General features: G+C 35.6%; 1 protein-coding gene across 1 annotated transcript in view; it reads left to right on the top strand.

Annotated features, from left to right (window-relative positions):
- The window catches only part of SASS6 (SAS-6 centriolar assembly protein), a 51,987-nt gene that overhangs the window by 17,983 nt on the left and 20,515 nt on the right, over window positions 1–13,489 (top strand). Inside the window, exons 8-12 of the mRNA XM_059926927.1 lie at window positions 8,853–9,044; window positions 11,595–11,789; window positions 11,910–11,999; window positions 12,078–12,257; window positions 12,713–12,794. Coding sequence (XP_059782910.1) covers window positions 8,853–9,044; window positions 11,595–11,789; window positions 11,910–11,999; window positions 12,078–12,257; window positions 12,713–12,794 — 739 coding nt within the window. The remainder of the gene's footprint in view (window positions 1–8,852; window positions 9,045–11,594; window positions 11,790–11,909; window positions 12,000–12,077; window positions 12,258–12,712; window positions 12,795–13,489) is intronic.

Below are 13,489 nucleotides of genomic sequence, written 5' to 3'. Positions count from 1 at the left end.
GGAACCTCCATACTACTCTCCATAGTGGTTGTACCAATTTACATTCCCACCAACAGTGTAGGAGGGTTTCCTTTTCTCCACACCCTCTCCAGCATTTACTGTTTGTAGACTCTTTATTACTGGTGTGAGGTGATAGATACCTCACTGTAGTTTTGACTTGCATTTCTCTAATAATTAGTGATGTGGAGCATCTTTTCATATGCTTTTTGACCATCTGTATGTCTTCTTTGGAGAAATGTCTACTTAGGTCTTCTGCCCATTTTTTGACTGGGTTGTTTGTTTTTTGATATTGAGCTGTATGAGCTGTTTTTATATTTTGGAGATTAATCCCTTATTGGTCGCTTCATTTGCAAATATTTTCTCCCATTCTGTGGGTTGTCTTTTCATTTTGTTTGTGGTTTCCTTTGCTGTGCAAAAGCTTTTAAGTTTCATTAGGTCCCATTTGTCTATTTTTGTTTTTATTTTCATTACTCTAGGAGGTGGATCCAAAAAGATCTTGCTGTGATTTATGTCAAAGAGTGTTCTGCCTATGTTTTCCTCAAAGAGTTTGATAGTATCCGGTCTTACATTTAGGTCTTTAATCCATTTTGAGTTGAATTTTCTGTATGGTGTTAGAGAATGTTCTAATTTCATTCTTTTACATGTAGCTGTCCAGTTTTCCCAGCACCACTTATTGAAGAGACTGTCTTTTTTTCCTCCATTGTATATTCTTACCTCCTTTGTTATAGATTAATTGACCATAGGTGTGTGGGTTTATTTCTGGGCTTTCTATCCTGTTCCATTGATCTATATTTCTGTTTTTGTGCCAGTACCATAGTGTTTTGATGACTGTAGCTTCATAGTATAGTCTGAAGTCAGGGAGCTGGATTCTTCAAGCTCCATTTTCTTTTTTTTTTTTTTTTTTTTTTTTTTTAAATTATTTATTTATTTATTTAATTTATTTATGGCTGTGTTGGGTCTTCGTTTCTGCGCGAGGGCCTTCTCCAGTTGCGGCAAGTGGGGGCCACTCTTCATCACAGCGCGCGGGCCTCTCACTATGGCAGCCTCTCTTGTTGCGGAGCACAGGCTCCAGACGCGCAGGCTCAGCAATTGTGGCTCACGGGCCCAGTTGCTCCGCGGCATGTGGGATCTTCCCGGACCGGGGCTTGAACCCGTGTGCTCTGCATTGGCAGGCAGACTCTCAACCACTGCGCCACCAGGGAAGCCCCAAGCTCCATTTTCTTTCTCAGGATTACTTTGGCTATTTGGGGTCTCTTGTATTTCCATACAAATTATAAAATTTTTTGTTCTAGTTCTATGAAAAATGCCATTGGTAATTTGATTGTTATTGTATTGAATCTGTAGATTGCCTTGGGTAGTATAGTCATTTTGACAATATTGATTCTTCCAATCCAAGAACATGGTATATCTTTCCATCTGTTTGTGTCATCTTCGATTCTTTCATCAGCATCTTATACTTTTCAGAGTACCGGTCTTTTTCCTCCTTAGGTAGATTTATTACTAGGTATTTTATTCTTTGATGAGATGGTAAATGGGATTGATTCCTTAATTTCTCTTTCTGATCTTTCATTGTCAGTATATAGAAATGCAAGAGATTTCTGTGTATTAATTTTGGTAAGTTAATCTTTTTTGGTAAATAGCTAAAATATCTCTCCAGTAGGTATGATGTTTGCTCTGCTTTTGAGAAAGTTTTCTTCTTTCTGGCTTCCAAAGAGTGCTAAGTCAGATGAAGTGACTTTTGGGGATTTAACCAAATAATCATTTTTCTCACTTTAATAGTAAAATAATGATAATAATAGATTTCCAAAAGTGGAACCATTTTTGAATTCAGAGAATAATATTTAGTCAAAGATTTTTAATATCCTGTTGAATCAGTTTGCTAATATTTAATTTAGGACATTTGTATGTATATTCACACATGAGATTGGTTTGAGATTACTATTATCCTGCACTCTATCTTAGTCTGCTAATTAAAATTATGCATTTTGGACTATGGTATTAGAATTATGCTAGCGTCAGGAAAGGTATGAAAACATTTTCTGGTTTTCTCTATGCTTTGGAACAGTCAAATAATGAAGAATTATCTGTTCCTTGAAGGCCTGATAGAATTAGCCTTTTATCATTTGGGTCTGATGTCTTTTTTTTTTTTTTTTGACAATTTTTCGTTTTTAACATCTTTATTGGAGTATAATTGCTTTACATTGTTGTATTAGATGCTGCTGTATAACATAGTGAATCAGCTATACGTATACCTATATCCCCATATCCCCTCCCTCTTGCGTCTCCCTCCCACCCTCCCTATCCCACCCCTCTAGGTGGTCACAAAGCACGAGCTGGTCTCCCTGTGCTATGTGATGCTTCCCACTAGCTATCTGTTTTATATTTGGTAGTGTATATATGTCAGTCCCACACTCTCACTTCATCTCAGCTTACCCTTCCCCCTCCCCACATCCTCAAGTCCATTCTCAAAGTCTGCATCTTTATTCCTGCCCTGCCCCTAGGTTCTTCAGAACCTTTTTTGTTTTGTTTTGTTTTGTTTTGTTTTTTAGATTCCATATATATGCGTTAGCATACTGTATTTGTTTTTCTCTTTCTGACTGACTTCACTCTGTATGACAGACTCTAGGTCCATCCACCTAAGTACAAATAACTCAATTTCATTTCTTTTTATGGCTGAGTAATATTCCATTGTATATACGTGCCACATCTTCTTTATTCATTCATCTGTCGATGGACACTTAGGTTGCTACCATGTCCTGGCTATTGTAAACAGTGCTGCAATGAACATTGTGGTACATGACTCTTTTTGAATAATGGTTTTCTCAGAGTATATGCCCAGTAGTGGGATTGCTGGGTCATATGGTAGTTCTAGTTTTAGGTTTTAAGGGACCTCCATACTGTTCTCCATAGTGACTGTCAATTTACATTCCCACCAACAGTGCAAGAGGGTTCCCTTTTCTCCACACCTTCTCCAGCATTTATTGTTTGTAGATTTTTTGTTGATGGCCATTCTGACCAGTGTGAGGTGATACCTCATTGTAGTTTTGATTTGCATTTCTCTAATGATTAGTGATGTTGAGCACCTTTCATGTGTTTGTTGGCAATCTGTATATCTTCTTTGGAGAAATGTCTATTTAGGTCTTCTGCCCATTTTTGGATTGGATTGTTTGTTTTTTTGATATTGAGCTGCATGATCTGCTTGTATATTTGGGAGATTAATCCTTGTCTGTTGCTTTGTTGCAAATATTTTCTCCCATTCTGAGGGGTGTCTTTTCCTCTTGTTTATGGTTTCCTTTGCTGTGCAAAAGCTTTTAAGTTTCATTAGGTCCCATTTGTTTATTTTTGTTTTTATTTCCATTTCTCTAGGAGGTGGGTCAAAAAGGATCTTGCTGTGATTTATGTCAAAGAGTGTTCTGCCTATGTTTTCCTCTAAGAGTTTTATAGCGTCTGGTCTTACATTTAGGTCTTTAATCCATTTTGAGTTTATTTTTGTGTATGGTGTTAGGGAGTGTTCTAATTTCATTCTTTTAATGTAGCTGTCCAGTTTTCCCAGCACCACTTGTTGAAGAGGCTGTCTTTTCTCCACTGTATATTCTTGTCTCCTTTATCAAAGATAAGGTGACTGTATGTGCGTGGGTTTATCTCTGGGCTTTCTATCTTGTTCCATTGATCTATATTTCTGTTTCTGTGCCAGTACCATACTGTCTTGATTACTGTAGCTTTGTAGTATAGTCTGAAGTCAGGGAGCCTGATTCCTCCAGCTCCATTTTTCTTTCTCAAGATTGCTTTGGCTATTTGGGGTCTTTTGTGTTTCCATACAAATTGTGAAATTTTTTGTTCTAGTTCTGTGAAAAATGCCATTGGTAGTTTGATAGAGATTGCATTGAATCTATAGATTGCTTTGGGTAGTATACTCATTTTCACAATGTTGATTCTTCCAATCCAAGAACATGGTGTATCTCTCCATCTGTTTGTATCATCTTTAATTTCTTTCATCTGTGTCTTATGGTTTTCTGCACACAGGTCTTTTGTCTCCCTAGGTAGATTTATTCCTAGGTATTTTATTCTTTTTTGTTGCAGTGGTAAATGGGAGTGTTTCCTTGATTTCTCTTTCAGATATTTCATCATTAGTGTACAGGAATGCAAGAGATTTCTGTGCATTAATTTTGTGTCCTGCTACTTTACCAAATTTATTGATTAGTTCTAGTAGTTTTCTGGTAGCGTCTTTAGGATTCTCTGTGTATAGTATTATGTCATCTGCAGACAGTGACAGTTTTACTTCTTTTCCGATTTGGATTCCTTTTATTTCTTTTTCTTCTCTGATTGCTGTGGCTAAAACTTCCAAAACTATGTTGAATAATAGCGGTGAGAGTGGGCAACCTTGTCTTGTTCCTGATCTTAGTGGAAATGGTTTCGGTTTTTCACCATTGAGAACGATGTTGGCAGTGGGTTTGTCATATATGGCCTTTATTATGTTGAGGTAAGTTCCCTCTGTGCCTACTTTGTGGAGAGTTTTTATCGTAAATGGGTGTTGAATTTTGTTGAAAGCTTTTTCTGCATCTATTGAGATTATCATATGGTTTTTATCCTTCAATTTGCTGATATGGTGTATCACATTCATTGATTTGCATATAATGAAGGGATAAAACCCCACTTCATCATGGTGTATGATCAGGTGAGGATTCCTGGGATAAACCCCACTTGATCATGATGTATGATCCTTTTAATGTGCTGCTGGGATAAACCTGGGATAAACCCCACTTGATCATGGTATGTGATCCTTTTAATGTGCTGCTGGCTTCTGTTTGCTAGTATTTTGTTGAGGATTTTTGCATGTGTTCATCAGTGATATTGGCCTGTAGTTTTCTTTTTTTGTGACATCTTTGTCTGGTTTTAGTATCAGAAGTCTCTGAGACCGCCCTCAGTTCTTTTCATTCTTTTTTCTTTGTTCTGCTCTGTGGTAGTTATTTCCACTATTTTATCTTCCAGGTCACTTATCTGTTCTGCTGCCTCAGTTACTCTGCTATATGATTCCTTCTAGAGAATTTTTAATTTCATTTATTGTGTTGTTCATCATTGTTTGCTTGCTCTTTAGTTCTTCTAGGTCCTTGTTTAAACGTTTCTTGTATTTTCTCCATTCTGTTTCCAAGATTTTGGATCATCTTTACTATCATTACTCTGAATTCTTTTTCAGGTAGACTGCCTCTTTCCTCTTCATTTGTTTGTTGTGGTGGGTTTTTACCTTGCTCCTTCATCTGCTGCATATTTCTCTGTCTTCTCATTTTACTTAACTTCCTGTGTTTGGGGTCTCCTTTTTGCAGGCTGCAGGTTCATAGTTCCTGCTGTTTTTGGTGTCTGCCCCCAGTGGGTAAGGTTGGTTCAGTGGGTTGTGTAGGCTTCCTGGTGGAGGGGACTGGTGCCTGTGTTCTGGTGGATGAGGCTGGATCTTGTCTTTCTGGTGGGCAGGACCATATCCGGTGGTGTGTTTTGGGGTGTCTGTGAACTTAGTATGATTTTAGCCTCTCTGCTAATGGGTGAGGTTGTGTTCCTGTCTTGCTAGTTGATTGTCATGGGGCATCCAGCACTGGAGCTTGCTGGTTGTTGAGTGGAGCTGGGTCTTAGTGTTGAGATGGAGATCTCTGGGAGAGCTCTCGCTGATTGATATTATGTGGGGCCAGGAGGTCTCTGGTGGTCCAGTGTCCCGAACTCAGCTCTCCCACTTCAGAGGCTGAGGCCTGACACCTGGCTGGAGCATCAAGACCCTGTCAGCCACATGGCTGGAGTGCCTTGACAGTAGGAGAAGCTGGCCTGCAGTGTCTCTCCTGCGCTGCACATTAGAATCACCTGTTTCTTCCTTGTTTCGCCCCAAAGGCAGTGTTCCACAGAAAAACAGTAGCCTTGAAAATAGTCACAGCTCTAAGACAGCTTTTTTTTTCCCTTTGTGCTTAGTCGGGTTTCACTTGCTCACAGGGGCCCACGTGCAGAGGCCTTGCACCCGGCTCTTCTGACCGGAGTTCCTAGTGTGGAATGGCTACTGCCAGCACCTCAGCTCAGGCGGGTCGTGTGCGTGAGTCTGATGCCTTTTCAAGACATTTTTCTTTAGGTTCTTTTCTGATTTCCTTCATGATTATTGGTCCTTTTGGATTATCTGTTTTTTCTTGAGTTAGTTATGTTAGTTATATTTCCTTAAAAAGCCATGTATTTCATCTTTGTGTTTAAATGTATTAGTAAAATATCTTATATGTTGTTTTATGATTTTTAAAGTCGTCATACCATTTCTCTTACGTTCTTAATGTCTTTTTTTTAATGAGACTTGATTGTCTGGTTTTTTGTAGTATTTTTAAAGAACCAGTTTTTTCTTTCATTAATTAGTTCTACACTGTCTCCCCGCCCACCCCGATTTCATTAGTTTCTATTGTTTACTAAAGTTTTTTTTGTCTCTATTTTCAAACAAGTTAGGTTCTAAAAGTCTCATAATAAGTGTATTTGTTTATAACACCAAAATGACTGAAGGATTTGTTTGCATTCCTTACTGCATTTTCTAATAGGATTGTGAATCAGTCCTTTGAGACTTTAAAACCAAGCAAGCCACTCTTCTCTTCCTGCTGATAGTCTATAGGGCAGTGATTTTAAGACTTTAGTGTGCATCAGAATCACCTGAAATAAAGTAGAAAATGTAAATATTGTAATCCTATCCATTACACTTTTTAAAACAAAAGCTCCAAAATTCTGATTATCGCTGGGATAAAGCCAGTTCTTTATTTTTATAATCTTTGGTCTCTGTTGCCTTCAGTGTGTTTGATTACCCTCTCAGACAGTTGCAGTTAGCATCTGTACCAGTTTGCTCATTGTTTTTTTTTTTTCTTGATTGCTCCTTGAGTGTTTTCTTCCAAGGTTGCATTTTCAGCTTTATATGGACTCTTTTTTTCTGTTTTCTCTCTTTTTCTTCCTTCTTCTCTCAATTTCAGTTTTCCAGAAATGAGGAATTCTTAAAATAGTTATGTAAAATTCCCAAAGTATTTTATGAGAGAGACACTCTCTTGGTTTTGTGGTAGGAATTTTTGAATGGGTACAACTTTTCTGGAATGCAGTTTTGGAGCTAGTATCAAGCTTTATATTTGTTTACATATTTTTGACCTATAGTTGATCATAAGGAGTAATCTGAATTTGGATGTATGCTTACGTACAAAAATATTAACCATAGTTTTATTTGTAATTGTGAAAAATTGGGAACTCAGTATCCATAGTAGAACAGGGGTTAATTGCATTATGGTATAGCCATGGGATAGAATATTGTGCAGCTATTAAAAGTATTTACAAAGAGTTTTTTTAATGATGTGAGGAGGTGCAAATGCTAAAGTATTAAAAAGCATGATTAAATTGTGTAAACAGGTTGGTCTCATTTTGTTAAATTTAACTATGTGTGTTATGTGTGTATGTGTGGTGTCAGTATAAGTGTATAAATGACTCGAAAGGAATATTCCTAAATATTTAGAATGACTCCTTGGATGAGATTATCGGTTATTTGTGATTTCTTTCTTTATGCCTTTAAGAAAATGTGTAACTTTCATAATCAGAAAAATACTCTTTATTTTTAAAATGTATTTAGGATTTGATAGTGTTCATCAACAGAAATTATTATTTAAAATTTTTTAAATTTGTTATTGAAAGATTCTTTAAATTCTATAGTGCTTTACAGTTTTTAAAGTTTCACATACATAATTTTATATAATCCCATAATAACCCTTTTTTAATCCTCTAACCCTATATAGCCCCTCCCCCTTCCCTCTCCTCACTGATAACCACTAGTTTGTTCTTTATATCTGTGAGTCTGCTTCTTTTTTGTTTTATTCACTAGTCTGCTGTATTTTTTAGATTCCACATATAAGTGATATCATACAGTATTTTTCTTTCTCTGACTTATTTCATTTAGCATAATGCCCTCCAAGTCCAATGACAGAAATTATTAAGATAGATTAGTGGTATGATTCAAAGAGGTACCAGAGATTTCAGAGTTACAACTATGTTCAAATTTTATTGTTGGTAAAATGTAACAGCTAAATGTAAGACTGAGCAATACCTTGTCAATTTTACAAGTTTAGATGTTTCTTTCATTAGAAGACATATATACTGGTTGTAAAAAACTGAAACAGGGGCTTCCCTGGTGGCGCAGTGGTTGAGAGTCTGCCTGCCAGTGCAGGGGACATAGGTTCGAGCCCTGATCTAGGAGGATCCCACATGCCGCGGAGCAGCTAGGCCCGTGAGCCACAGTTGCTGAGCCTGCACGTCTGGAGCCTGTGCTCCGCAACAAGAGAGGCCGCGATAATGAGAGGCCCGCGCACCGCGATGAAGAGTGGCCCCCGCTTGCCGCAACTAGAGAAAGCCCTCGCACAGAAACGAAGACCCAACACAGCCATAAATAAATAAATAAGCCCAAAGTTTAAAAAAAAAAAAAAAAAAAAAACTGAAACAGTATAATGTGGTTTAAAGCAAATACTGAAACTTCCTTATGTACCTGCTCATTTTTTTTCTCAGAAATAGGTTCACACTATATATACTACTTTGCAATTTGCTTTTTTCTTTTTTAACTTAATCCTATATCATTCTTCCCTTAATTTGAAGACCATTATGTCTAAACATGTGGGTTTAGGAGAAGAAGAAATTATGAACAAAATCATAGTGGTAAATTTGACTTTGTTGACTTTTCTTTTTCATGAAATCCATAACTGAAAATAGATTCTCTTAAAAGCAAGGAAATCTTATAAAGAATAATTAAGATTTTTTTTTCTTCAAATCTCATATTTGTATTTTTTTTTCTTTGAATTTTGGTACTGTATTTTATTATATAATAGGCACAGGTTCGATACCAACAGCAGCATGAACAACAGAAAAAAGATTTAGAAATCCTCCATCAGCGAAACATCCAGCAGCTACAAAACAGATTGTCTGAGTTAGAATCTGCTAATAAAGACCTCACTGAAAGGAAATATAAAGGAGACTCTACCATCAGAGAACTTAAAACAAAACTGTCTGGTGTTGAAGAGGTATGGAACGTTGGGGTTGGTCTTTCCACCCCCAAATTTAAAAGCACAGTTTAATTTGATTTTAATTTGTTTACTTTATTACGTGTACGGGTGGTGTTCTGGATGCTCTGCAAGGATCTCTTGTAGTTTTAGGGTAGTCAGTTCAGACAATACGAAAAAAATTGAGAATCCGAAATCTAATAAAATGGACTAATTGAGAACAGTGCTAAGGTAAACTTGGATATTTTTAGTTGGGGCCTTGAGGAGCAGCTCATTGGCACAGCCCTCAGATCTCTCAGTGTACTTTCAACATCAGCACAGTGTCTGTGGCTCAGGGTGCTCAGTGTTGGCAGGGCTGGTTCTTTCTTTCAGTCTACTCAACATATTAAACAACTATATGAAGTTTAGTGTCTAGAAATAATAATGCTAATAATAGAAATGATAATAGCTAATGCTTACTGAACACTGTTTTATGTGCTTTGCATATATATTAACTCATTTAATTCTTATAACAATTATTTTAAAGAAGATACTGTTTTTATCCCCATCTTACAGATGATGAAACTAAGGCACAGAGAGCTTAAGTAACTTGCCCAAGTTGGCATGGCCATAAGTAGAAAAGTGAGGATTGAAATCCTTTATTTACCTGTCTCTAGTACTACCTTGTTCTTTTAGGCAACAGAGACAATTTAAAATATTTTGCTATAGTGGTACTTTTGTTGATACTTTGGCAGTGATGATAGACTCCTTCCTAGCATTATTATACATTATTGTCATATGAGTTATTAGAAAACATATGTAGATTTTGTTAAGTCTGTCCTGTTTAAAGATCTCCAGTGTTATTCTAGCTCACAAGACATCCAACTCCATTTCACCAGTCTGTTATGCTTAGAAACTCTAAAGCCTGACTGATTTTATGTTCAGATCCTCACAGCATTCTGCCCTAACAGATGTCTTCAGTCCTTTGCACTACCCCCTTCACCTTTCACACCAGTTAGTAAAACATTTCAGCCTGCATAGTACATTGGATAGTGAATACTCCATTATAATGCTATGTGGTTTCTTCTGTTTTAGCACTGACACTGGCCAGTGTATAAACAGTGTGCTTTGTTATGTTGATTTTCATATAATGTAATCAAAATATTTCTTCCAAGGTTTGCATAAGACTTGCAAATTATGAGTCCTGGAAATTTTCTTTTTTAAACTTCTGAGTATTGTTACCTAATTATGTTAAATTATACCTTTTAGAGATTAGTACCCTAAAGTTAATAATTACTACCATTTATTAGGTATTTACTATGTGCCAGGCAATATGCTAAGTAGTTTATGTAAGGGTTTTTGTGAAGATGAAATTAAATAATTTATGAGGTGTTGTTTCTATTCTACAAATAAGGGAACTGAAGTTTAAGGAGGTTAAGTAATTCCCAGGGTCACACAGAAGAGCCAGGATTTGTATTCTAAGTCTGCCTGATAGCAGAGTCTGTGCTTCTAAAACGACTATGGTATAATACTCTAAAATTATTTTGTAACGTTTTTGTTAAAATCAAAAACTAACTAGGAATACTGCATACTGGACTTTAGTATAGTATACTGGCAACATTTGGACTGATATTAGCTGATTGAGATGTGATCTAGTATATATTTTTTTAAAATCTATTTTTTAATATTATTATTCATATTTTCCATTATGGTTTATTATAGGATATTGAATATAGTTCCCTGTGGTATACATTAGGACCTTGTTATTTATCTGTTTTATACATAGTAGTTTGTATCTGCTAATCCTAAACTCCTAATTTATAGCCCCCAGGCTTCCCCTTTGGTAACCATAAGTTTGTTTTCTATGTCTATGAGTCTGTTTCTGTTTTGTAAATATGTTCATTTGTATCATATTTTGGATTCCACATATAAGTGATATCATATATTATTTCTTTCTCTTTCTGACTTCACTTAGTATGATAATCTGTTTTTAATTAGCAATTATTGTCAGTTGACAATATCTCATGATTCCTTGCTGCTCTTGGAAACAGTTGAAGAGCTCAGGCCATCTCTCACACTAATGAAATCAGAATCTCTTGGGCATGGTACCAGGCATCAGTAGTTTTTAAAGCTTTCCAGGTGATTTCAATATGCAGACTAGATTGAGAGTCACTGCTTTGGTGGTAGAATAATAGGGCTTTCTTTTTATTTATATATTTTATGTATTTTGAAATTCTGTTATAATGAGCATTTATTACCTAAGTGATTTTTTTTAAAACTGTAAATTTCAAGACATCAGAAAATTCTTGTTACTGGTTTTCAAAAGTTCTAGTAATTTATTCATAAATAAGGATTGTTTTATTTTCCCTTGTTGTCGTTGCATTAGATACTAGTGTATTTTACAATTATATTTCAAATCTACAAGTTACATATGCCTTTAGAGAGACCTTCATTTCTTTAAAAGAACACCAGTACTAGAACTTTAAAGTTATTAAAGACTTTTTTTTCTATTTTAAATATCTTAATTATAAATTACCGGACCAGCCAACTTCCCTTTTTCATAATGCAACTTTTTTTTTTTTCCTCCTCTAGGAGCTCCAGCGGGCTAAGCAAGAAGTCCTCTCTTTGCGAAGAGAGAATTCTACACTTGATGCTGAGTGCCATGAAAAAGAAAAGCATATTAATCAGCTACAAACAAAAGTGGCTGTTCTAGAACAGGAAATCAAGGATAAGGATCAGCTTGTTTTAAGAACAAAAGAAGCATTTGATACAATCCAGGAACAAAAGGTCTATTTTTAAATTTTCTAAACAAATTGATGGTTTATAAATGATCACATTTATAAATGATGCTTTTCCTAAATAAACACAGACTTCCTAATTATTCATGTTTTTAAAAATATGTATCAGGTGGCTTTAGAAGAAAATGGTGAGAAAAATCAGGTGCAACTAGGAAAACTTGAAGCTACAATAAAATCATTATCAGCTGAACTTCTTAAGGTTTGTTTTTAAAAACTTAATAGAATATTGATATTTCATTGGATTATGTAGAGATGTACATATGAAGTTCTTTTACAGGCAAATGAAATTATCAAAAAGTTGCAAGGGGATCTGAAGACCTTAATGGGTAAATTGAAACTGAAGAATACAGTAACTATTCAGCAAGAGAAACTCTTGGCTGAGAAGGAAGAAAAATTACAAAAGGAACAAAAAGAATTACAAGATGTTGGACAATCTCTCCGAATTAAAGAGCAAGAGGTAGTTAATATTTTATATTTTTGCATGTGTTGACTATTTGCAAAGCATAATGAATGTCCTCATGTACTTTTAAAACTTCTACTTCGTTATATTAGAGAATAGTTTTGGCTTTTTTTCCCCAGAAGAACATGACTATAATCAACAGAACTTAATAACCTATTTCAGTTTGAAAAGTTAGTTATCATGACTCAAATACCTTGAGTGTTCATACGTATATATGTGTATGTATATGTGTGTATATATGTAATTATATGTATATATTTTATTTCACTGCTGAGCTAATTCCTTTCTTATTTAATAGTAATTAATAGTGGTTAATTATTTAATGAATACATTTAATGAATTATTTAATGAATACATTTAATGAATTATTTAATGAATTATTTAATGAATACATTTCTTCAGTCTTTGTTTTAGCCTTTATTATGCTTACTATAAGGATTAACATATTTCAGGTATGCAAATTACAAGAACAATTAGAAGCTACAGTTCAAAAACTTGAAGAAAGCAAACAGCTTCTAAAAAATAATGAGAAGTGTAAGTATTTTACCTTTTATGTAAATGAGGTTCATAGCTTTACTCTTTTTTTTAAGCCTTATTCTTTTTTTTTTTAAATTTTATTTATTTATTTATTTATGGCTGTGTTGGGTCTTCGTTTCTGTGCAAGGGCTTTCTCTAGTTGCGGCAAGTGGGGGCCACTCTTCATCGCGGTGCGCGGGCCTCTCACTATCGCGGCCTCTCTTGCCGCGGAGCACAGGCTCCAGACGCGCAGGCTCAGTAATTGTGGCTCACGGGCCCAGTCGCTCCGCGGCATGTGGGATCTTCCCAGACCAGGGCTCGAACCCGTGTCCCCTGCATTGGCAGGCGGACTCCCAACCACTGCACCACCAGGGAAGCCCCATAGCTTTATTCTTAACCTGAAATTTTTATTTGAATTCATAAGTCTAGGTAAATCAAGGTACTGCTATATACAAATAATCTGCTTTAAATGTACCATCTTAATGTCTTTGCTGTAGTAAATTATATCAACTGTCCTGTAAAACAGTTACCATCATTATTAAAAAAAACCCTATTACACGTGTCAGTAACCCAAAATTAAGTGTTGAAAATATTAACTATAATTTACTATTTAAATTCTTTACTACTACTTGTTATAATTGCTGTGTTTACCTACTGGCAATAGTATGAACTATTTGAAACAAAAATGTGAGATTAAGCCTTTAACATTTTCT

The sequence above is a fragment of the Balaenoptera ricei genome, chromosome 1, assembly GCF_028023285.1.
Source record: "Balaenoptera ricei isolate mBalRic1 chromosome 1, mBalRic1.hap2, whole genome shotgun sequence".
NCBI lineage: Eukaryota > Metazoa > Chordata > Mammalia > Artiodactyla > Balaenopteridae > Balaenoptera > Balaenoptera ricei.
Note: the sequence above shows the minus strand (reverse complement) of the source record. Positions and strands in the feature narration are given on the sequence as shown.